The following is a 26650-nucleotide window of genomic DNA, read 5'->3' as shown; positions in this document are numbered from 1 at the left end:
TCTAGGTTTCAAATCTACATTAGGGGCATGCATAGGTTGAGCAAATAGGACTGAGCAAACCTGTGTGCAGGTTTTCAGACCTAACCTTCAACCCCTTACTTCAAGCTTTGGAAAACGTGGTGCTGTGTTTTTAAATTTCATTTTAAATAGCTTCATTTCCTCCCATTGCACTGTTTTTGTTGCTCCCTGCGCATTTGAACATTCTATCACTATCCCTCCCCAAAAGCACAAATTGACAAATCTGTGGCTGTTACGTCAAGAAAAATCAGCCTTAGTTAGCCAGTGGCCTTGATTCAAACATTTACTGCTAATAGCCCCATTTAACAATAATTCACTGCATGGCAGCTGTAATTCCGACCTAATCCTCATGACCATTTTCTTACAAGGTGAGCAAATTGCCTGGTGAAATTGCCCCTATTAAGCAGCAGGCAAATTTATATATAATCTATTTATAACCCCCTTTTTATTATGCCAGGCTTCCAGTATTGAAGCTGGCTTGAGCAGTGGAAACACCCAATAGACATCCAGAAAAAAGGGTTTGAGGGTCAAGATGCAGAGCTAAAATAATTGTGCTTTAACACCTTCCATGGGTGTAGTCAGATTTTATGTTGGGGGAAGCAGAAGCTCATTTAAATACTTTTATTGATTTACTTGATAGTGGGGGCAGCTGCCCCGCCTGCCTCCCTTGGCTCCGCCCACGCACACCTCTTTGTCCAATAACCACTGAGGTAATGAGGTCTCCCACCCTCAGACGGGGGCGGGAGGATTGCCTCGAAGACCAATCCAAGAAAATGCAACTGGCGGCGTCTAAACCTAAGGGGAAGAGAAGCGCGCGCTTCTCAGGAACTCCCACAGCTTCTCCTAAGCACCGAGAAAGGTGCACGACAAGGGCCGGGCGCCCCTCGCCCTTCAGCTTCTGACAGGATTATTTTAAAAAGAAGGGCAGGGGGAGACCGCGTCAGCAGCTGCAAGAGCCATGTGCAAAAGGCAGGCAGCAGCGTTGCGGCGTGTTTTCGTTGTAAATTTCAAGCAGCAGCTCCCTCCAGCCGGTCGTTTGTTGCTCCTCCCCTCCTCCTCCCGCTTTTCTCTCTCGCCTCGCCCGCGCGCCCCGCCCTCTCCCGGCTCTTGCCGCAGCTGCAGGAAGCCAAGCCCCGCCCTCTCATCCCCGCGTGCGACCGACCGACCGGCTGGCTGGCTGGCGAGTGAGGCAGAGAGAGAGCGAGACTCGGGCAAGCCCCATTGTCTGGGCTGAGGCGGCGGCGGGAAGCGCGCGAGGAGCGAAGGCGCACGACCGGTCTCCAGAGAGCGAGGCGAGCGCGCGCGCACACCACACACGCACACGCAACCAGGCAAGCCAAGAAGCTGCGCCCGGGCGCGATGCGGGGCGCCAGCCGCCGCTTTGCAGCTGCCGAGAGGCTCCTCCGACACCCGGGCCAGGCTCGGGGCAGCGGCAGCTGCTGAAGAGGGAAGGAGGCCGGGCCGGCGCCGGCGCCCCAAACTTCGCCCTTTTGCCTTGACAGGGCGCGCCTTTTCTTCCTCCCTCCCCTCGCCGCCCCATGGAGACGCTGAGCGCCGTGCGGGCGAAAGTAGGGGCCAGGAGCCCCGGCGGCTGCGAGGCGGGCGGCACCGGCGAGCCCCAGCCCGCGCCGTCTTCCAGTCCTGCCGGCCGAGGCTCTCCGGCGCACCCGGCGCCGGACTCGCCCGCTTATCGACTGGAGGATCTGGAGACCTTAGCCACTGTTGGTGAGTGAGGCTGGGCGCCAGCCAGTGAAAAACAAAGGAAGGGGGGATAGAACGTGCTCGTCTGCAGCCGCAGCTGCCCCCATGACCACCCACCAGGTTTAAGAGGCGTCTCTGACTGGCAAGGGACACCCCCCTTTTTTAGCGCCCTCGCGATACGTAATTCTGGTCACCTCTGGGCTCACAATGCCATACCTCTGGGGCGCTCCCTAGACCAGGTAGTGAAATACAACCTTGCGGTGTCGCTCCTTTTGGAGATCATTCTCTCTGAGAGCCAAGGCAACCGGAAAGCTGTTGCTACTGCTTTCCTTCCCCAGGGCAGAGCCCCAGAGGATGCTGCCAGCTGCTAACACTGTGCCATCTCCACAAGCATGGATGGGCGCACCTCATGCCCAGGAAACAGTTTGTTTCTTTGGCGTCCAGGCTCACTTCTTAACACGATCTGGGCTTGGTGTCTTCCTTCCTGTTTTCGTATCCGGAAAGCTTCCCCAGTACTTTTTATCAGAGAGAAACAGAACAAGCTTTTTGCAGATGGCAGTTGAGAAGCAGGCAGGTGCCCAGCGGTGCTTGAGAACTGTCAAACCCAATGTGGAGAAGTCTGCTGTTTGGTCCCTGTTTATCTGCCAGTAGTCTGGATTTTGCCCAAATCTGTCTGGTGGCAAAAAGCTGAACTGGTTTTGTAAACAGTGTGTGGTCCTGTTTATCCCAGAAACTACTCTTTGAGTTTGCAACCCACAAACCCTTTGAACAAAAATATTTGCATGTAAATTGCTCTGAGTCCTGGCGACATCATTGAGCGTTCAGCCTGTTTAACTGAATAATATGCTGTTTAAGCAGTGCATCAGTCATAACCTTATGTTGCAAGTAACTTTGATGCTTGCTTTCACAAGTGTTGTGTGTGAAGTAATTATGTAAGTTGATGTATGTTTATAGCTCTTTATGCTTATACTGAGTGTGTGCGCTCTTCCTACAGTTCGCTTGCAAATTCCATCCAAGCTCCTGTTAATATTAAACATGGCTTGCAACTGTGGGCTTGTTCTTCTGTTCAGCGGCTCGGGTTTCATGATATCTAAAGCATTTTAGTATTGCTCACGTGATGAGCTGGAATGTGTATTGCTTTTTAAAGGCAGATAATCTGTAGAATCTTAAACAGGACCAGGACCAAGGGAGTCCTTCACTTGGACATGACTTTCTTCCCCAAATTTCCCCTCTTGAGGGATGTTTGCATCTGATCTGCGTAGATGGTTTTGTTAGCAGGCATTGGCTGCAGTGGGAGAGGAAGGAGAAGGGACACAGGGGAGGAGAGGATATGATTACAGTGCCATATGACACATGGGGAAATCTGATGTGAAATACTCTGTAAGAGAGGGCACCTGACACAAACAACCGCTGCCATTTGTTTCGACTTAAAAGGCCCTTTCATACATTACTCTGTGTATTTTGTACAGTAGATCCCAACCTCTTGGTGCCTAGCACTGCTTAGGGTGGTGAACACCAAATAAAACCTGCCATCAGATGAGTTCATATTTATAAAAGTACATAGGAGGGGGAGGGGCAGAGTTCCTCGTAACATGGGTTATATTCAGTATGGCTCTAAGGTGATTTCTTCTTGCACAACAGAATGTTCTGCTTGTCTCCTCCCCCTGGCTTTGGAGCCCACCCCCCCAACTGCTCAGGATTTCCCCCCAATCCTCTGGAGCGGATTTGAGGATGGCTCAGGGTCCATGAAGGAGGAGAGGGGATCTCGTTGCATTGGCACTAATACAGTGGTACCTCAGGTTAAGTTCCGGAGGTCCGTACTTAACCTGAAACTGTTCTTAACCTGAAGCACCACTTTAGCTAATGGGGCCTCCTGCTGCCGCCGCACTGCCGGAGCCCGATTTCTGTTCTCATCCTGAAGCAAAGTTCTTAACCTGAAGCACTATTTCTGGGTTAGCGGAATCTGTAACCTGAAGCGTATGTAACCTGAAGCGTATGTAACCTGAGGTACCACTGTACTTACACTAATGCACAAATGCTGCCCTTGGAGAAAAGTGTATGTCCATAAGTGTCATTTGATATAGTAAAATGAATTGGTGTAGGTTTAGGGGCACAGCCAGCCATATTGAAGATACCCCATCCCACATATGTGCATTTGTTTAGTGACAGAGTAACATCTGGTAGCAAGGAATTCATACAGGTGAAAGATCAGGCTGGCAGTGAAGGGGTGTATCTCTCTGCCCCTCTGCAAGACTGTGGGCAGGAATATAGCTTGCTATGAAGCTAGTATCCTTTCTGTCTGCAGAGAAGGGTAAGACAGTAGTACTTCACAGCCACAATGAAAACACAGGGTACTAGGGTCTTACCTGGCTGGTAACTTCGGGGTTTATCTGCAAGATTGGCCTGTAATCTTCCTGCTACAGCTCTTGGGAAGCTATATTAATTTTGTGTTATTCTGATCAATTTGGGTCTCAGCTGGTGGATAAACAAACTGTCTTGTCTTCAAATTAAGGAATTTATAGCATGGCTTGATTTGCCTGCTAGGCACATGGTTTTCATGTAAGGTGAACCTCCTAAAAAAGTTCTGGCAACTAGGAGGGAGCTGTAAACTATATATGTGTTGAATGGGTCAAGAGGCATGATCATTATTGGATACCCTGGGTCAACTAAGAGCGTCTGCAGTAAGGGCACCCCTGGGGGCCATGTGATAGGTTGCATCTTTACCTCTGGCATTGGAGAGGGAGTTGTGATATCAAAGCCTCCTTCCCCAACTGTCCCAGCTCCTTGTCCAACTGGCATTGATTGCAGTAGAGCCAAAAGGGGTGTGTGCTAGGAAGTGGCTTGGATCTGAATGATAGAATGCCCAACATACCAACATACATACCAACAACACACCACAAACGGGTGGAAGATTTAAACACACTTCTGAACAGGCGCTAAATCTCTCCATGGGAAACAATGGGAGAGAAAATGAATACTATTCACATGATATGTGAATGGATATAGGAACGTCCCTCCATCCTTGCTTCTGCCCTGTGGGTAGAACCAGACAGAGCTTTGGATGGGCTGTTAAGCCATCTTTGTATTTCCTGCCACCAGTTGTTCATGTATTGTGTGTATACCTCCTGCAGACGGTGCTAAAATACATAATGACAGTAACTCACTTCAGACATACTATCAAAGTGTTGTGACTTCCATGACTCTATTTTTATCTGTAAGCTAAGCTACCTTGAGTTCTGTCATGGACAAAGGTGGGGTAGCAGTGCTAGAAACTCAGATATATAAGCTAGGTGATAAATGGCTCCTTAAACTAAGTTGACAGTCACCAAAACGAAATGCCCCTTTTTCATTTTGGGGCCAGACGGTTCGAAAGTCATTTTCAATACGACCTTTAGGTTCATTCTGATTGGGGAGATAAAATATAATGGATAGGATTCTACAGAATGTGTTGCTACTGTATGAAAACAGTCAGGATCCAAGGAATCCCCAGCATGCACCTCCAGATGGTGGAGACGTCAGGTACCATTCTGGTGCCTGGGCATCTTTACTTGGTCACAAGTGGCTAATAGCCAGGTCTAAAATGTGCCTGGTGAATTTCAAATGCTGTGGGGTTGGAATAAAGAAATAAAGGCTCTGCTACATGACATTCACACATTTGAATGGGTATCTAAGCAATGGAACCCTTTGCATGCAGAGATATACACCCGTTGGTCAACTTGTTTAGATGCCCATGAGTAAACATAAAGAGTGAGAACTAGGAAGCTTTATGACATTCAAGGTGGGACCAGCAGGATGACATTCAGTGTGTGGACCCATTTCATATGTGTAATGTGCTTATTGGCTCATGAGTTAGTGCGTGCCTTGTTTAGAATCCTAGGATTTTGTTTTTGCATCCAAATATTTTTTCAAGATACGGAGGACTACTTGACACTTTTAAAGATGCAGTTAAACATACTCAGGGTAGACACTGCACTTAACAAATGGAAACATGACAAAGGCAGAATAACACATATTTTGATGGGGCAAAATGAGCGTTTTCCAAACAAGCTTTTGAAATGTATTTTATTTTTATTTTTTGCTGGAAGAAAAAGATGAAATTACTTATTTTATTTGCTTCTTTGTGTATTTAAAGAAAACCATGTTCACGCCTATGTCTTACATTTTCATTTATATTTCACCAAAGTTTTCCCTTAAAACATCAGTTTTATTATCCTGCAGAGTGTTATCTCAAATGAGTGGGATGGATATGCTGAGAAAATGTGTTGTGCTCTATCCATTTACTGAACATTTCAACTAGGAAACTGTCATCTTAAAGCGTAGATTTGATCTTTAATTCTCTGAGCACTTGGGTGTCCTCCCATTGATACCAAAGGGAATTTATATAAAGTATAGCTTTGTGCACAGCAGAGGTAACATCACTCCTACATACCTAGTCAGAAATTTGAATTCTGACATGTGCTACACCAAATGCAAGCAGAACTACATATCTGCATTCATTTTGATGCTTGGAGCAAGTTCTCGCATTCATTTGATAAAACAGTATTTGTGACTGCACAAGAGAATTGAGGGTGGAGGAGGCATACTCTTCAATTAATTGAGCAAATATATATATATAATCTTAAGTAGCAGTGTTTCTCTGAAGTTTGGGATTTATCTCTTCAAATATTGTCATTATTTATGGTTCTTTTTAGTGGGTGTAACATCTGGACTGGATACAAATTTTGCTAGCTATGCCTCAAACACATGGCTTTTATTGGCAGTCAGAACTTGCAGAATAAGTAAGATCACTTGCTAGGGTTATTTGCATGATTCCCCTATGAAAAACATGGCACACTTATCTGGCAATAAACTCTCTTGAACAAAGTGGATCTTAACTATGAACAAACATACCCTGGATTGCACTGTAAATTTGTGACATAACCAAAAGGTGTTATGGTGTTGACTTACATTATAGGTTCAGCCAATAGAAAGAAACAATGGCTACAATTCTGTTGACAAGTTGTTTAAGTCCCATGGATTTAAGTGGGATTGAAACAGCCCAATTATGTATGCTTTAATCTTCAAAAATAAAGATCCTATTGTCATTCAGGAATCCCTGTGAATAGTTAGGAAATAGAAAATTGGCTGATACAATCCTTAAACAAGGAATTATAAAAATAGTGAATTGGGTGATTGTTTCAGCTATAGAATAAAGACATAGACTTTTCATTTCCACAACATAGCATACTGCAAAAAGGTTCAGGCAAAGGCAATTAATCCCTATGTCTTGTTTTACCCATATATTTCCAACTCAATTGCTTTCAAGTTGTACTGAGTTACACTAGAAACAGTCATACCTTGGTTCTTGAACAAAATCTATTCCGGAAGTCCATTTGATTTCCAAAACATTTGAAAACCAAGGCACGCCTTCTGATTGGCTGCAGGAGCTTCCTGCACTCAAATGGAAGCTGCGTCAGACATTCAGCTTCCGAAAAACGTTCAAAAACTGGAACACTTCCAGGTTTTTGGCATTCAGGAGCCAAAACTTATGAGTACCAAGGCATTTGAAAACCAAGGTACAAATGTATTATTACCGTATTTTTCGCCCTATAGGACGCACTTTTTCCCCTCCAAAAATGAAGGGGACATCCCGCTGTCTCCCGACCTGGTTTGGAGGCTGTCAGAGGGCTTCCCCCTCCCCCAGCCCTGCAAGTTCCCAGAGCGATGCCAAAGCTGCACGCAGTTTCGGCATGGCTCTGGGTCCCGTTCTGGGGGCTGGGGTTTGGGGAAGCTTGGGCTTGCGGAGAGCTTCCTGTTCTGGGAGCTGGGGGAGGGGGAAGCTCAGGCTTCCCCCACCCCAGCCCCACGCCTGGGGGAGGGAAATAATTTTTTTTATTCCCCCCCCCCAAATCTAGGTGCGTCCTATAGGGCGAAAAATAGGGTAATTACATTTCTATCCCACCCTTCCCCCATAGAGTTCATGGCAGCATACATGGTGGTTCTTTTATCATTCTTTGTATTCACAGACCTGTGTAGTAGGTAAGGTTGAGAGACAATTACTGGTCCAATTTCACTCAGTACATGATATATCTGAATGGGGAGTTGAACCTGGGTCTGCCTGATCCTAGTCCAAGGTTCTAAGAACTACTATATGTTGAAGTTTAAACATGCTCTGATAGGTGGTACGACCTTGAGCAGGCTTTCTCAACTGTGGGTCCACATATGTTGGACTACAACTCCCATCATCCCTAGCTTGCAGGATCAGTTGTCAGGATGTGGGTTGTAGTCCAACAACATATGGGGACCCAAGTTTGAGTCAATATTGTGGACTACAACTCTAATGCCTAACCACTTGCTATGCTGGCTGGATCGGATGGGAGTTACAATCCAAAACACATGGAGTCCACCGTGTTGGCTACCCTGATCTTGAAAGTGCAAATTTATCTATAGATTGGTCCACAGATTTTGGCTACGCTTATGTATTTAGTTGTTTCTGACTTCTGCAAAGTCCCTCTTCTCAGGGGAAGAGTTCTTTTATGTCTTGCTTTGCAACAGGCATTGAAGGAGAGCAAAAACAGCAAGAGGCTCACTGCTGCTTACCTTTTCCTATGCCAGGCATGTGAAGTGGAAGAAAAGTTCCACATCTCCACTGATAATCCTGAACCATCTGGCAGTGAGAACCATATAGCACTGAGCTTGCTGGCTCAGTCTCTCCTATCGCTTGTGCCTTTCTAAAGTATAGAGCAAAGTAAAGACTTGATGGAGAGAATCTTTGGAGTTGGGGAATGTTGGAAAGGAAGTCTCTCCCAGTGGCCATGTTTTGGCCCTGTATTGCTATTGTTTGTCACTATGGTATATATTTTTGAATTTCTATTTTGTAAACTGCCCTGTGATCCTTGGATGAAGGGCAGTATAGAAATTTAATAAATAATAATAGTAATAAATAATGTTACTGTCTACATGCATGTATTGTAATTGTAGACTTTAGCCGGCTAGTTTTTATGCCTATAAGATAAGAGGTCCATTGATTCAATGGGCCTTAAGTGTTGTTGAGTCCTCTTTTCCCTCAGTGGTCCTGCAGTATCTGGTCTGCAATGCACCTTTCTCTACATGCTTCAACTTTTTTGATGCCGTGAAGTACTGCTCTGGTTTTAGTGTCTGCTGCCTGACCCTATGTTTACAAGTCTCTTTGTGATATTATCCCCGAACTGTCATAGACTTCTCATCTGCTTTTTCTTGCTTTTCCCTTGTTAAAAAGGGCCTTGTATAGTTGCTCAGGGAGCAGATTGCTTAAGGGCATTGGCCAAACCTTTGATTTTCTGTTCAAAGATCCTTCATCTAAGTGAAATTGTGCTGGAGGATATTTACATTATGGACTCCTGAATGATACCTTATGGGTGCAGTGGTCACAGATCTGTAATGTTACGGCTTTTTCTTAGGGCTGAGAGAAAAGCATTCCAAATTATCCATGCTATTTGTGGGTGACAAAATTTAGAGGGGCCATTTTTGCTTAATATTCTCTGGGATGAGGAGGTTGAATTCTCCAACAGTTTGCATAGGGGGGGAAACCAAAAAGCACAGAAAAGTCATATTGTGGACCCCCCCAACTTAATGTTAAATGAAACACTGTTGTTTATATTGATAGATGAAGGACTCCATGTTGTAAGAGTAAGACATGAAGGAGTAGCATCAAACCATAAGTGCCAACTTCCTGGGTGCCCGAGCACCCACAAAATTCCCCATGAAGGGGCCGGGCACCCACAAATTTCAGTGCCAGGACCATGCACATTGCATGGCACCCATGGCCCTGGGCACCCATGGTCGCGGGGCCAAGCTGACACTCCTGCATTAAATCCATTTTTTCCCTTCAGCAAATATTAAACTATATTGGGCTGGATATACAGTTGTATTCAGAATTCCCCATTCTGCATACTGGGAAATTGTACCAGCTCTGTGCATGTCCTAAATATCAAGGCAAAATGCAATGATTTCGGGGCAAATGCACATATTCCCGAGTTGGATTGTTCTGTTAACATGGAATGTTGTGATGGACCCTGGAATCCCAAACCTTTTGAATAGTTTCCCCCCAAAGTTGCAACAACCCCACACATTTTCTGAGAAATGTAACCAAGCTGCCCAGAAAACTCCCAGAGCTTGAATGACAAGGGAGATTGCAGATACAAGGTGAATCTTGTAGTCACTGCACACATCTACCACATATTCATGGAGAAATCAGGAGAACTATTCTGCTGGGACATCCTTTAACATATTTGGGTTTCTTTTTTTGTGGGGTGTGTATGTGTTGTGTTCCAAAGAAATGTATATTACCAGATAGTTCTCAGAATGTTCCTTTTCTGATATATTTATCAGAGTTCAAGCCTGGTTTTCAACCTTTTAAAAAACTATTATATTGCCGCATCTTTATTTTCATAAGTGAAGTGTTATGCTATGTTGCAGGGCATGTTCTATTAAAAGAGAAGAGGTATTGGAAAGGACACTCGCGGCACAAACCTATACATCAGAGCTTTCCAAACTGTGTGTCGTGACACATTAGTGTGTCAGCTGCAGTGTGTACAGTAGTTGTGTCATGCAAACACTCCCCACGCTCATCTCGTGGCTCAAAAGGGGTTAGTTTAACCTCTGGTTTGCTAGTAAAACTGAATTACTATGTCACGAAATGATGCAAAACTGAATTACTGTGTTGCGAAATGATGCATGACCAAATATGAATAGTTTGGAAAGCTCTGCTATACATGTTTATTCAGAAGTTAGTCACATTGATTTCCATGAGGGTTACCCTCAGTTAAATGGATATAGGAATGCAGCCTCAGAGGGAGACTGGGCTTTTATCTGGGGGTTTTTTTTGGGGGGTATGGTTGTGTTGCAAGTTTAAAAGGCTCAAGCGCTATGGAAATGTAACTTTTCTTCAACAGGAAGCTAGCATATTTATAGCCTCATCCTCTTTTTTATGTTTGTGATACACAGTTGCATCGTTTCCTTACTCCCTTTATGTCCTGAGATCTACAGTGTAGCATTAAATCTTTTTATTATCTTTCTTTGTTGTCGCTTGGCACACATTCACTGATGCAAACTATTGTAGACTTGTGTGTTTAGTTTCAAGAAAACTCTTGTTTCCTTTTGTTGAATTGTTTTCTTTTCTTTTTTTGTCACAGTTACCTCCTAGCATTGCTTAGGTTGCCCTGTGCTTAGTTTTGAAAATGCCCTCTGGAATGGGAATTGTGAGAGCATGTGAGCTTGATCATTTTCAGAGAGGAAGAAGACTTTAAACAACACACAAACACACCATCCCGTTTTCAGTGGCTATAACTAATAAACGGGACAAATAACAGTGGAATAAATAATAGTTGAATTCAATGTATTTATATAATTTATTATTAACTAAGTATTTTAATATCTAACCTGATCCAAAGGATTGAGCAGAGATAGAAACATTAATAATAGGGAGTTGCTTTCTAGAACTATGAATAAACACAATACTATCTCTCTACTCCTCAACAGCTGTTGCAATGCTAAAGTCTTAAGACTTCTTTTTGTTCTTCTTTTGTATACCATAATTCGTCCCTCCACCACCACTCTCAGCTAAAGATCATCCTGTAAGCTGGTCTGCACATTAAAGCCAAACCATAGAACAAACCTTATGTTCTTCAGTTAATAATAGTTAAGATAAGAAAATTGAGATATGAAAATTCTGCTTTAAGGTTAAGAAACAAACTGAAGCAGGTGTTTCACCTTACAGTATTGAGTTGCTCCCTTTTTATTCCAAGTTTCACATTGGTTTCTTTATGGTAACTCAATGGTTCATGTTCCAAAGTTCTACTAATGCCCTAAATAAGAATAGTGTTAGTGGATATCTGACACAGAAAATAAAGCTGGATTGTTATGTACCATTGGTTTTCTTTGTGAGCATGGGTAATACTGGGTTCAGTTTCCCCAACCTAGAATGAAACACTCTTGCATGATATTTTTTAACCATCAAGGACCTTGTCTGTGGAGCATTCCTTGCATTTGAGGAGAGTTATTAGCTTATATGATTCTCATTAAACCTCGGGTCAACTGTAGATAAGTTGTGCGATTATCTTTTAACAGAATGGTGCTGAAATGGAACATGTTCACAATAGTTCCGTTAATTTATTTTTTTCTTGAGTCACTTTCAATGTAACTCAGTATCAAATATTAATGTATTCATTCTGACAAGCTATAAATAGCAGAAAGACGCAGCAAACACACAAGTGGGAAGAAGGCCTCTTCACACAGAAGTCTTTTTTTAGAAGCAAACAATTAAAATTGGGTATGTTTCTATAGATGGAAAAATACAGATGTTGTTTAAAAACACCTGTCTTTATGGACTGAACGTATGTGTAAGGTAAAGGAAAGAATGATCCATCTCTAAAGGCTGCGGTCTTCCAGCTCCCATTATCCCAGCCTGCCCTTGCAGGATGGGGCTGATGAACTACAGCTTCTCCACCCCTGGAATGAGGTTGAGCAATGTGTTTCTAGTAGCCAGCCAGGCACCTTTAAGAAGGTTACCAGCAGGGCAGTGGAGGTGATTGTTTCCTTCCATCCCTATGATCTGACATTCTGAGAGAAATAGCTTTTCAACATTTGTGCTGTTGCTTAATGACTGTGGCTGATTTATGTCTCGATAGACCTGCTCCACACAAATCTGCCACATTATTTTCAAAAGGCTTCTAGGGTAGCAGCTATTGCCATATTTTGGACTAATGACTTCTCCAAGTTGGGTCTACTTGTCCCTCAAAGTCATCCCAGAGTAGATCCTAAAATCAAAAGAATTCTATAGATGTGTGAGGATTGTTTAAATGTTTAAAACTAATGCCTGAGGAAGGGGTTGTGTTGACCATCCTTCCCCCTGTCCTGTCAGTTAAGATTTGGTAGGCAAAAGGTCACAAAGTCTGCTTGCATTTAGAAAGGAATGAATGGGTGAATGTTTTGCCTCTTGGCTAAAGGCAAGAGAGAGAAAACAGTTTTGAAAGGAAACATGGAACTAGTTATATGTTCCTTGGTACACCAACCTTATGCTAGGAGAAATGTGGCTCTAGAGTGGACATGGGGAACCTTTAGTTCTCCAGATGTTGCTGAACTACAGTTTCCATAATCCCTGGCTAGTGGCCATGCTTGCTAGGGCTGATGTGAATTGTAGTTCAGCAACATCTGGAGAACCAAAGTTCCCCCACTCCTGCTCTAGAGGAACGGTGACATCTTCTGTATTTTTCTTTATTCTTGCCTTTTGCAGGGCAGGAGATAAATTCAGTACATAAATAAATAAAATTAAATGAGTTAGATTGTGTTGTATACTGGTAAACCATAATGCTAAACTGCTGAACGTCAAATGATCTTTCTTAACCACATTAATTTTTAGTATTTCTCTTTCTGTGTGACTTGTCAGTCTTAAGTGCCTGAATTAAATTGGAGTTTTGAGCTCTGTTGCCTACTACTCAGGTCAGGTTGCTCCAAGTGAAATAGCATGTTTAATATGAGTTTGAAGTGGTATTCATTCAAATCTTCCACAGATGAAATGTTCTGTATGATATTCATTTAAACGTTGCTTTGAATTAAGCTGCAGCCCAGCCCATAATTAGGTGCAGCAACTTCATTAAAGGCAGTGGGACTTTCATTTGCTTACTTCGCGCATGGGATTGTAGCTTTGAACTCTGCTTAGTTTTGCAACATATTTATAATTTTAATAACCGGTGGACTTTGGATCATTTGCCATGGAATTGCATATTGCTTGTTGGCGTAAGAGAGCTTGCATAGCTCTGACCTGTATGATCCCTGCTCTTCTCTTGCAATGTTTCATACTGATGGACAACTTGTGCTCAGAAGGCCAGTACATATCAGATTTTTGTCTGCAAAACTACATTTTAAAAAGTAAGTAGCTTGGCAACTTAATATCTGCATATGTGTGGTCCAATCCACTACCAAACCAGTTCAGCAGCATTTTCTCTGAGTTCATGTTCTGCAAGGGACAAAGCGTGGCCAGTGTTGCATTGTGGTAATATCAATGACACAAATGCAAAGTTTATTCAAGGTTTACTGCTTAACTTCCTCCAGAGTTCTCGTGCAATTTTGGGAAATACAGCCAGATGTCTCTCTGTGTTTTCAGTTATTAGTGTGGAACTTGACACTGCAAAGCATGTGCTTTCGTAGAGGAGACAATACGTATTGCCCAGCCTTGCCAGTCAATCCACAAACATTACTAGCCCCAAATGTTTTTACTTTCTCATTTGATCACATATAACAAATGAACTCATATGTCTTTTTAGCACAGTTCTTGTTGTTATCTGTGAGTTGCCTTGAGTCATGTGAGGGGAAAAGGTGGTAAATTGCTACTACTGATACTATTATTTATTATTATTATTTGTTATTATTATTTGTTGTTGTTGCTATTACCACCAGTTGTCTAAAAGGTGAAACATATGGCCCACTTTGTCTGGAGGCAGTTCTTACACATGAGTAGAAGCCTGCTGTATGTCGAGACTTGCGCTAGAGCCCACACATATTTTCCTTTGAGATTGATGTGCACAGTTAAAGCTCCAGCATTCTGCTTTCAGGCACCTTTGGCTGAGGTGTGTCTCCAGAGAACACACGTGTAAACTGGCATTGCCACTGTTATGAAGGCTTCCATACTGGATGCTGATGATATTAGGTACTGCTGTCTCTTCATGAGATCCTGGTTGCATTCCCCATCCCCACCCCAGTTTGGCTATGAAGAACATTTTGTACCTTTCTTCTCCCATTAAAAAAGCAATATAAATTAGATGACACGGCTTTCAGGTATTGCTTGCTGATAAATAATAAGGCGACCAATAGCTACTAATCATTTGGTTGTGTGATACTTTCGGTGTCTGAGGCAATATGCCTCTTAATAGCTCTTGCACTCATGTCCTATTTGTGTGCTTCTCGTGGGCACCTGGTTGGCCACTGTAAGCACAAGATGCTGAACTAGATGACCTTTGATCTGACCCAGTAGGCTTTCTCTTACGATCATGCAAAAGCACAAGAAGTTTGAAATTACAGAGATTTTTAAGCATGATATTTCTTGTCCTTATGAATTTGAATATAATGCTTGTGGTGCCCGGGAACTGTGGTTTCCTCTCCCTTTCCCAAATCTTCCAAAGCACTTCCCAATTCGCATTTGCAGGTGTAACTTTTTATCGGTTTAGCAACAATAAAATATTATGTTTTAATTGGTCTGGTACTAAATGTATTAGGTCACAAAGGGTGTCTGTCTGGAGTATTTTGTATCCTGATAGGTTTCAAGTTCCCGGTGCCCAAACAGCCACGAGTAAATTCTAAATCTCCTTCCTGTTTAGCTGAATGAGTTCTTATAGGCTTACAAAATTCGGCAAAGTTGAACTTGTTTGGAATGACAAACATGCTTTACTTTTGGAAGATCATAGCTTTGTTCCATATAAGAAACAGAATATCGTTGATGGAATCATGGTTCGTGGTGAGTGAATTTAAAGGAGCAGCTTTGAGTTGTTTAAGTACCTGTCACCATGTTTTTGCCTTGGCTCATAGAAGAATTGTGTTCTGTCCCATGAGAGTAATTCACTAATTATGTCTTACTGAATTCTGTACTGCTCTCCCTAATGTGAGCCAGGAGTAGCAATTTGACAATGCATTTGAAGGGGTGTCTGTGTTTGTGTGTGTGTGTGTGTGTGTGTGTGTGTGTGTGAGAGAGAGAGAGAGAGAGAGAGAGAGAGAGAGAGAGATACATACCATCCTTTTTTAATTCCACATATTTTTTTATTTTTATGCTACAGATGTGTGACCAAGATTACAAACAGCAAAGTAATACTCTTAATAAAGGTTTAAAGTTCTCCAGTAATGCTTCAGGGAATATGTTCAAGAGACTCTTGACTGTACTGAAGAGAACAGGATCATACGCTTTTTCCCTTGTGAATGCCTAACCAGTTACAGTGGTACCTCGGGTTAAGAACTTAATTCATTCTGGAGGTCCATTATTAACCTGAAACTGTTGTTAACCTGAAGTACCACTTCAGCTAATGGGGCCTCCTGCTGCCGCTGAGCCGCTGCCACGCAATTTCTGTTCTCATCCCGAAGCAAAGTTCTTAACCTGAGGTGCTATTTCTGGGTTAGCAGAGTCTGTAACCTGAAGCGTCTGTAACCTGAGGTACCACTGTATTACAGTATAGTGCAAGGTATTTTAGCTTGCCTGTATACAATAGGACCACTCGTAATTTGGGATACTCTTTTAAAATGTGTGGGACTCCTCTGCTTTGGAATGGGCAGAACTTGTTTTGCGACATTCAAATTAGGAAAGAAGGGTGGAGAGCAAGGCATAACTTGGAGACACTTAGCTGCATCCTCCTCCAAAGGGTGCATCAGCCTCCTTTCTTGCTGTGCACTTTAATTACTATAGCATGCACTCATTAGTAGATGGACAAGGTGTGGAATGTCTTGCTTCACATGAGACAGGCTTGAGTAGGAGGTGGGGGAGATTTGCCTTAGATGATGAAGGAGAAGGGAGGAAGATCCCCTTCTGATTCCTGCCTTAAAACTGTGCGAGTGAGGTCCGTCAGTTTCACTTCTGCTGTCAAAACTGGGAAGTGAGACTGACAGGGTTTGACTTCCTTCATAGTGTGAAGTGGAACTTGGAAATCTCAGTCAGTGCTGTGAGCCAGTTCCCTTCCTAAATTAAGTTATGTATCCAAGCCATAATGAAACTAAAGGTTTCCTATGTATTTGCTTTGGAGTTTTAAGTAACAAATCATTAGAAAAACAAAATGGGAAGCACAGATAATACAACCAAACATCAACCAAATGTTCACATAATGATATAAAAATGAATGGGAATATCTTTGCTCATCCCAAGTGACAGAGGCCAGTCACATTTATACAAACATGTCTTCCATAGCACTCATAACTGTAGTGGACAAAAAAGAGGAGAAGAATTACATCTTCCCCGGAAAAATATCTTCTATTATTATTATTATTATTATTATTATTATTATTATTATATCCCATTTTGCCTGCAAGGAGCTCAAGGTGGTATACATAGTTCTCACCCACTCCATTTTATCATCACAAAAACCCAATGGGGTAGGTTAGGTTGAGAGACTGTGACTGGCCCAAGGTCACCCAGTGAGCTTTGTGGTTGAGTAGGGAGTAGAACCCAGGTCTCCCAGGTCTTAGTCTAGCAATCTAACCACTACACCACACTGTAGCATGAGTACTTGGGGACTGCTGCAGGTGGAGCACTGTTATGAGTTTAAGCCTCCTTGCAACTAATCTGTATATTTTTATGCTGGAAAAAGAATTGTTTGAAAAGTCCTAAAGAGCCACCTTACACTAGTTCATGGTGTTTAATGAAATGGAATGGAATGAAATGTTTGGTGTAGTTAATCATGTACAGGCATTAAAATGCACTCACAGAATGACACTTTTTAAGTGTGAAAGTGAAAGAAAGAGAGAGGACAATCGTAGCATAAAATGTGGCCTACGTGAATGTGCACACAGTGGAATGTTGTATGTACTTGCGGGTTTCTGGCAAGATAACACCTGCAGCACTTCACTGAGATGGAATTTGTCCTAAGGTGCTTGCCAGAGTTGAACAGGTACATACACTCTTTCTAGATATGTCTACCAGATAAGAGGCATTTTAGACTACTTATTTGCTGATGGAGCAGAACAGTAACATGGAGTCCATTATCTTGTGTTGTGGCCATTGATAATATGCCTTGTCTTCAGCTGTTCTGTGCGTAAGTCTGGAAGTACATTTCAGATTCTCTTAACGATTTGAACTCCTGAGCAGGAAGTGAAGGCAGAAAGTGATGGCTATACTGGTCTTGTAAGATCAGTGTGTTTGACATAGTGCCTACAATAATTCATGCACTTTAATGTTCCCCTCTCTACCTTTTATATCCTGCATAATGCACCAAATAGGATGAAGACAAACACAACAGACAGACAAGAGAAGTGTCACTATTAGCATATGGCTGCACTTAATTCTAGAATTAGTTACTGTGTTCTTCTTTGAATTTTGAACTTTACAAACCCTGTGCTGGTAATCACTGTGCAGATAGTATCTGAAAGAACACACAAAAAATGTTGTGCTTGTCATAATCCAATGTCATAATGAAATCCCTTGTCAAACACTAGCCAAAGCTGGGAATTGATAAAAACTGATCTCCCAGCCCGCATATGTAGTAATATTGCTAAGGAATGAACATTTAAAAGAGAAAATTATTCTAAATTCTGAAGCATCCTAGAGGTATTTTGAGTCATCAGGATGTCAAGCTTTTAGGAAACTGGAGATTGCCAATTCACTCACAATATGGCAAATTTAGAACTTTCCAGGTTAGAAGTCTTGAGATACGGAGACAGGAAGGTACATCAAAGATCAAAATGTGTGTGTGTGCATGATGCAAGTTGGCTTAGGTTCTAATTTGAGTTTTCCTGGTAATTCAAGTTACTTCTGCGGTGTACAGGTTCTGTCTGTTTTGCAAACACCTATTGGATAGTGCCTTTGGCAATCAGTCATAAGAATAGGGATCCACCCAAGTGTTTACTTCTGGTGAACACCTGCCTATTCTGAAAAAGATGAGGAGAATCTCCAATAACTCATGTTAATACCCCTCCAAGCCTTAGTGTGACAAAGAGAAACCATTTCCACAGCTTAAAGCTGGGGAGGAGGCAAGAGTTTGACCTATTATGGGGTGTAATAGGTGTTTTGAGTGTCTTTCAAAAGTGCAGAGTGATGTCACAATCAAGCGTCTACCTTTTCCTTCTTGAAGGAGAAACATGATTTGTGGTAGCACAAATTATGGCTTGGTACCAGGCTTATCCACAATTTTTTGGACTCCTGGGGAACAGTTACTATCTTTCCTCCTAATGCCTCTGCTTTGTTTTATTTAAACCAACACCCTAGCAGTGAACTCTTCTCTATTACAGCATATAAGCATTTACGTAAAGAGAATGAAAAGCTGCCCATGAGCATGACTGCTTTGTTCTCCCTTCCCAAGTGAATGTTTAACCTCTCTGATATTCACATCCTATTGGTTAAAAGGGGAGTGGGTGAACATCCTTATCTCCGCAGTATGACTGTAGCTCACTTCTGTGTTACTGTGTGACTCTTCAGCTACTAGAACATAATCAAGGTTGCAACATAACCTTCAAAGTCCCTGACAGGAGTTGTAGCATTCGATCAATCTGTTCAGTTTCATGATCTCATCAGTCAGAATGTGTGTGAAACTGTTATGGCATCATGTCAATTTGACCAATAACTGAAGAGCTTTCACTGCCACTACGTGGGACTTTGCAGTATAGTTTGAGATGCTTGAGGAGAAAAGAAATAGTACTTTTATATTACTATGGGGTTTTTGTGGTTGTTGTTTTTGGTGTGTTTATATATTACTATCCAAGCAGATTGCTAAGAGTTTGATTAGCTTGCTTCTTTTCAAAAAAATATTTGCAAATTATTTTGTAACCTTTTCTAATGTAAAGAAAAGGAAGATGATTCATTGAGACTGGAGGAATTCATTTGCTATAGTGACAAAAGGGCACACAATTAACACTTCTTATTTTTTACGGCAATACATGCTTTGCAAATAATTACTTCTCGAATACAGCAAATTTGGCTAAATTTATGTGGCTAAATATGTCACCTTCAAAAGAGTGTGAAAATGCCTTCATCTTGATATCTAAGCTTTTACAGCTTTAAGACAAAAGCTTAAGAAGTAAAGGTCTTTTATCAGTTGAACGCTTGCTTCAGGGAAGTGGTTTCTTAATATTTATATTTTATTAAGGTGATTTCAGTTAAAAGAAATAAAGTGATGCAGAAAAAGAAGGGAAAGTGAGCTGGAGAAAAACAACAACAAAGATACATATAAAAGAGAAAATATGCAAAAAAGAGAGCAATATACGATATTCCTGTACATTCTTGTATAAATTGGGATACTGTTATTGTCCTAGTACTTATGAAAATGTTAATAGCCTACTACATTTTGTATAAATTCATTCCAAATGCTATATTTATCCATACAGGCCGCACCTATAAGCAGTCCATTCATAAACTGCGAGTGATCTCATATTGTCAGTTCATTTATTGGAGGGTACCATATCTTTATTTTTCCAATTCCTCAGTATCAGTCTATTGCCACCATTAGGGCATGGAAAATCCATTTCCATTGTCGCATTGATAATTTTCATACTGCAGGTATATAGTTCAATAAAATATTATCTGCTGAAAGATTTAACTTTTTCTACACAGTTATAGTTACACGGTTCATCACTTTCTCCTAAAGCTTGTTATGTAAAGAAAACTGTCTAAACATGTTTCAGAGAGGCATTGTCCTTGCCACATCTCCAACACGCAGCTGTCTTAGCTAACCCTTTTTTATACAACCGTAAAGGAGTCCAATAAACTCTAAATATTATTTTCTGTTGTATTAGTCTTAATTTTAAATCTAATGACACCTTAGGTATTGAAGTTAATACATGTCTGGGAAGTTGATAGTCCCAATTCTTTATTCCAATTATCTCTTACAGTCTGCATAATGAATTTGTATATCGTTAATACATATCTATAAAAAGTAATTGTTGGCTTTTTATTTTTGAATGAGTGGTCCACTTGCTCCAATATCTCTGGTATCTTGGAAGCTGAAAGACCCAAACACACTTGTTATGAGATGTTGTAATTGAAGATATTGCCATTGGGCTGCATCTGATGATATTTTTGTCTTTAAACAGCAAAAGAATAAAATTCATCTTCCCCATCTATCAGTTGGTCCAATGTCAATACACCTGCTTCCATCCAGTTTTTCCATATCAGCATCTTCCCTGTGTTGGATAGCACTTAATTTGCCCCTTTTTTGGGGATTCAGGGTGTATATTTGTCATCTATTCCTATTTAGCAAATTAGCCCTTTTGTATCCGTGGATTCAAAATTATGTCATTAAAATACTTAGTGCACACTTAGACGGCACTTTGATCCAGTCCCAGTGAATTGGGGCATAAGTTGATATGCTTATAGAGGTATATGTGTTTCTATAAATGCACATTTGGTAACATTAGAACCTGTCTGGCTGACGCTAGTATTAGTAAGCAAGAGGTAACATGATCATATATTGCTTCTGTGCATATTTTCTTTCTGTAAATACATGTCTTTAAGTGAAAAATTGACATAAGCATTCATTCACCTTTTCCCACCTCAGCCCCTCTCCAGGCTGATGTGTTGACTTCCTCTTACTATGTAAAATGTATTATTTTTCTCTATTTATTCACTCATTGGGTACAGTATGGTCTATTTGCAAGAGCAAATAAGCAGGAGATTGATTGTCTACTGCAGTGTTTCCCAACCTTGTGCCTCCAGATGTTTTTGGCCTACAACTCCCATCATCCCTGACCACTGGTCTTGCTAGCTAGGGATGATGGGAGTTGTAGGCCAAAAACATCTGGAGGCACAAGGTTGGGAAACACTGGTCTACTGTGCTATGCTATAAGTTGAAACAGGCCCAGGTACATCTAGCTTCTGAGTGGTTTCAGAGTTAGGTAAAAAAGGTAAATGACCCCTGGATGGTTACATCCAGTCAAAGGTGACTATGGGGTTGTGGTGCTCATCTCGCTTTCAGGCCAAGGGAGCTGGTGTCCATAGACAGGTTTCCGGGTCATGAGGCCAGCATGGCTAAACCGCTTCTGGCATGACGGAAACCAGAGCGCACAGAAATGGTGTTCACCTTCCTGCCGCAGCGGTAACTACTTATCTACTTGCACTTTGACATGCTTTCGAACTGCTAGTTTGACAGGAGCAGGGACAGAGCAATGGGAGCTGACCCCATCGCAGGGATTCGAACCTTCTGATCATCAAGCCCAAGAGGCTCAGTGGTTTAGACCACAGTGCCACTCGCGTTGGTTTCAGAGTATAAGCCAGTTTGGTTGCACAATATTGGTGGATGATTTTGACCTTGGGGGAGTGTATAAAATAGTGCAGTCAATAGAGAATGAGACTCTTAGTCTCAGGGTTGTGGGCTTGAGTCCCACAGTGGGCAAAAAGATACCTGCATTGGAAGGAGTTAGACTAGATGACCCTTGTGGTCCCTTCCAATGTTACAATTCCATGATTCTATGGCCTTTTGAATTCCTCTACAAATAAGTGTTCAGGGGAGTTTACAGGGGGTGAGCAGTGTGAGGGATGTGTGCCTTCGTAGCAACCCACCCTTCTAATATGTGATATGGATGCTGTGTACTAGCACAAGATACTAGCACATACCTATTTGAAAGAGGCACTGATGATCTAGCAACTCCTCTTTCGTAACTATATAAAAGTTGCAAGTTATTAAACAGCCACAGATGGTCAGGGTGAAGGTTTTTTTCGGAAAAAACACACACATACCAAATCTGAGTAGAGAATTTAAAAGTGCAAAGTATGAAACAGTTGGTGAGGAAGTGACACCCACAAAACGGAGATATCACTTTCATCCACACATCTGTCTCTTGTTACAAACCTGTTGTAGCACACGTGCACACCAGTTTGGGGGCAGGTTGTATGTATATTGCCCAAAATTGAGCAGCATTTGAAGTGAAGAAGAGGTGGTGAGAAACCAAGTGTGGAACAAGTCATTCAGAGTTATACCCAGTGCTAATTCATACTAAGAGTAGATCTGTTAAAATAACTTGTCTTAAGTTAGTGACGTTGATTTATTTTCACTGGGTTTACCTGGAGTATTCTTCATTGGGCACCCCTCTTTATTCCTGGTATTGGTGGGGAGATTTTGAAAATGAAATCAATAGCAATTGGGTGGGGGTATCTGTACTATAGTTGTGGACCCTGGAAAGTGCCTAGTTTTCAGTAACATTCTGAGTTTCCAATCAAAGTCTAGCTGTATCTTTTTTGTTAAATGTTGCACTGATACTATTTAAGAGTCTGAAAGCACTATTGTATGACTTTGCAGATGACACTAGGTTGAGGTTTTTAAATGGCCATTTTCCCTCCTTTGTTGCTATGATCAAAGGGTAAAACAAATATTTTATTTTAGGAACGTGTGAATAGCAATGCCATTCAGATAGGACTCTTATGGAATGAATGGGTGTGTAACATGGTGAGTGAAATTTAGGGATTAAAGAATTGTTCGTGCATTAGTGTCTTGGCATCTAATAATGGTTTGTGTTGACATCAGTCTTCCAGGAATTATAATTGGAATGAAACTCAGCATCACACATGTTTGTCATATTGCTGGTCACACTTTGCTTATGTATGATATCCTGTTTTCATATCTACTTGTCACTTGTCACAGGGAAGAATCAGAGTTCATTTGTCTAGAGAGCCATTTCCCACATCTCAGCTGTTGTGAAATGAGACACTAAAGAACAATGAGATGGGAATAAACAGGTCACTATTTTGCTGGGTTTGAACTTGTGACTTGTAGGGATGGAAATGTATACTCTGGAGCATTGTATACTCAAATTGTGGTTGAGGATGTTAACACTGAGAAAGGTGCTGACAGATCTGGTCAACAAAATGAAGCATGGCCATGAAAGCAGGATGTCAAACTTAAGAAAAATGTGCCGATCCATATGACAGCCATGCATGATGTCTGTGAGTTCATTGTAGTTGCAGTTCCAAAAATATCAAAGTGAGGTAAATGGTTAGTGAAGGTAAGAGTAGGATTGAAGCATGGAGAGGAAGGGATGGTGTTTAGGAGAAGATACATGTCCGGTGTTGAGCACTGTAGGTTATGCTGGAGTTACTCAGAATGCAGAGCTGACAATATCCAGAAGATTTACATGAAATAAAAGAGTGTGTTTCTGTAACCTATTAGCCACATGACTTGCAGATTCACCATACTTGCCACCAAGTTCCCAGAGGAAGTCTGGTTTTCTTGATTCTAGGCTTCAACTAAAGACTTGCTGGTAAAGAGACTAGCCTGCTCCCTATGGATTAGGATTAGCAAACTCTGTAGCACCTCTGATGGCTGTCCTAAATATAAAATGTAAGGGGACCCCCGACCATTAGGTCCAGTCATTTTAAAACAAACTCCAGGCTGTGAAAATTGTCCTCAACAGTTATATTGCATGGCCTGAACAAGATGAAGATTATAGAAAGACTCTTCTGTAGAGTAAAATGTCTAGAATGCACCATAGAATTGGTTGTATCTCATGGAAGCATTGGGCTTCGGCTAGTGTAAGGTGGGGCATCTCTTTTTCACTAATTCCACACACAATTTGCAGCCCTCTGCCACACCCCAAACTGTTCCAGAGGGCCCTCCCCCACCCTTAGGAAAAGTGTATAATGGGAAGGGAGGTTGGTCTGTATTGGATGGAAGGGATCATGGAAAATAAGGTGCCATGCCTTTCACAAGTTGGAACCACTTCGCCATAGCAGAACACCACTGTTGGATACAACCCCCAAAATTTAAATGCTGCTGTATTTTTAGCCTTTCTGAATTGTTGTTTGTCAACATCACATCATCCCTAATACAGTGGTGCCTCGGGTTACAGACACTTCAGGTTACAGACTCCGCTAACCCAGAAATAGTACCTCGGGTTAAGAACTTTGCTTCAGGATGAGAACAGAAATTGCTTGGCGGAACTGTAGCAACAATGGGAGGCCCCATTAGCTAAAGTGGTACCTCAGCTTAAGAACAGTTTCAGGTTAAGAACGGACCTCCAGAACGAATTAAGTTCTTAACCCGAGGTACCACTGTAACAGCAAAACCTGTTTAAGGCTAAGAGTTGTAAGCGATCATTTGGGACATTGGATCAACTACAAAATCTCTCTGATGCTTTTGAGGAAAGAGGGCCCATTCCTCTATTAGGAGAGCCTGCATGGAGGGAAAGATGGGGCCTAGGGAAATAATGGCTTTGCTTTGGCCTCATATAGCCAGAGGCAGAGCAAGGAGGATGCAGTGGGAGCGGTCCACCCCGGTTGTCATCCCTGAGGAGGGGTGACATCACTGTGGGTGGTGCTCCCCCTGGGAGGCTAGCTGCCACTGGTGCACCCCCATGGGCAGCTAGCCCCACCCAGCATGTGCACCACTCCGGGTGCCGGAGCAGCTAGCTCCGCCACTGCATATAGCAAAGCTCTAGGGTGCAATTAGCCAAGGTCTTGCAAGCCTCGGATGTCAGTTGATATAACTGACCCCATATAGCCACTTAGGCAACAAAGACTGTGACCAATCACTCTGCATAAAAGTTGGGAAGTGTTTAAAAAAATTCTTTTTGGCTATTAGGCTGGTATTGTTTCTTCCAGGTGGTGTTTGTGGTCTGGCTTCTATCAGCTTCAGCTGAAGGGCCAGTCTGGATGGGAAAACTGCCCCCACGTTAGCATGAATAGGAAGGTCCGCTTTGGTTGAGACTGGAGGTGGTTTCCAGGGTTATGAAGGGATCATACGACCATAAAGTTTTAGGTGATTCATTTGGGGAGACTACTTCACACCTGCCTCCCCTTGCAATGGAAATAGCTTACAGTCCTTCAGGCATAGTTTAGGTTTGAGTTTTGAAGCAGTAGTGGGAAATTGCAACTGACTATCCATGCCACTCTTCCTGGCCTACTGTTTGTGATTAGGTTAGAGCTACACCCTCCACATTTAGTTGAGAATGATGTATGGAATATTATTTCAGTGGTGTGTTCATTTCAGCTATTCGTGCATAGTACATACTTCTTCCTTTTTTTACATTCTCACTGTCTTGTTTGCACAGCACTTTGCCTGATATATCAAAGGGGACTGTGTGATGGCCACTCGCTCCCCCTGCTCTGGCAGTCGCTTCTTCATGCACTCACATATATGAAAGCCGAGTGGTTGAAATAGTCCTGAATGGCTTCATAGTGTTTGCAGTACATTATTTTTCTTAGTCTCTCCACTGTTTCCTTTGGCTCTTCATAGTACCATAGCACTGTTAGTCTGTTCCCACCTTTAGAACTATGTGATCACATATGGCCATGTGACTGCATCTGGCATTCCAATGAAGAAGCACTCAGTGAAGTTGATGTTCAAATTTGTGTACTAGTCTCTTCTGTCGGGATGATTTCCTTGCCGTTTAATGTAGAGCTACTCCCTTCTTCCTCCTCCTTATTTGGGTGACTATTTTTTTCATTATTGAAGGGGTATGCAAAATTTGCTCCAAGTTTTGGACTGTTTACCATTTTGGGGCAGCAGTTTTGTTTTGTTTCCATTAGTGTGCAGTGCTGCTAAAAACTTCCATAACCACCCAACTCTACTAGTACACCTTTGAAACATTCAGTCCCCTGTAGTGTAATAGTTTGGCCCTCAAAGACAGCTCAGTTAGCTCAAGACTGTGCCTGGAAAACAACACCACTTGGTATTTTTCACTGAAAAAAATTGCAGCACTCTTTAAAATTAATAAGGCCCTTCCTCCTCATCTTTAATGTAGGTTCCTAAAGCTAGTAGTAGCTTTTTTTTAAGGTCCTCCCCTCCGTAGTACAACCACAAGAAGATTTTACTCATTAAACACATTTGAACTGAAGTAGACAAACTTGACTACTGAACTAATGTAAATCTGGATGACAAAGTGACAATTTTGTTGAGCAAAGCATTTTGAGTTCCACTTGTTCAACTCAAGGTGTATCTCTCAGAAGTGCTTCATGTCTGTTCCACTTCATTGCAGTATAAATTTGTCCATGTTCTTCAAATGTATTTTGGAATCTTAACCCTGAACCATGTGGATTTTAAAACAGGTGGCAATTACTGTATATTATGGTTGCATATCCCTGGTTTGTTTGTTTTTGTAACTTAATGGTTTTACTTAAAATTTATTTCATTCCTGACAAATTAAGCTGGCTGAAAGATCACTGCTGCTTACTATGTTCTGGCTTGAGTGCATATTTATTGCTGAATTGTGGATCTGGTCAATTTTTCTTGCAGATGTTTTGTTTATATCCAGAGCTTGTTGTTATATGAACGAAGGCTAGACACATTGCAATGAGCCAATT

General features: G+C 42.0%; 1 protein-coding gene across 1 annotated transcript in view; it reads left to right on the top strand.

Annotated features, from left to right (window-relative positions):
• Positions 1–1128: 1128 nt before the first annotated feature.
• PRKX (protein kinase cAMP-dependent X-linked catalytic subunit) overlaps positions 1129–26650 on the top strand; it is a 56467-nt gene continuing 30945 nt past the window's right edge. The window contains exon 1 of the mRNA XM_083734512.1: positions 1129–1743. Within this exon, the coding sequence (XP_083590638.1) occupies positions 1557–1743 (187 nt within the window). The 5' untranslated portion in view covers positions 1129–1556. The remainder of the gene's footprint in view (positions 1744–26650) is intronic.

The sequence above is a fragment of the Podarcis gaigeae genome (assembly GCF_964106915.1).
Source record: "Podarcis gaigeae genome assembly, chromosome: 4".
Taxonomy (NCBI): domain Eukaryota; kingdom Metazoa; phylum Chordata; class Lepidosauria; order Squamata; family Lacertidae; genus Podarcis; species Podarcis gaigeae.
The sequence above is the reverse complement of the archived record's forward strand: the minus strand, read 5'-3'. Positions and strand labels throughout refer to the sequence as shown.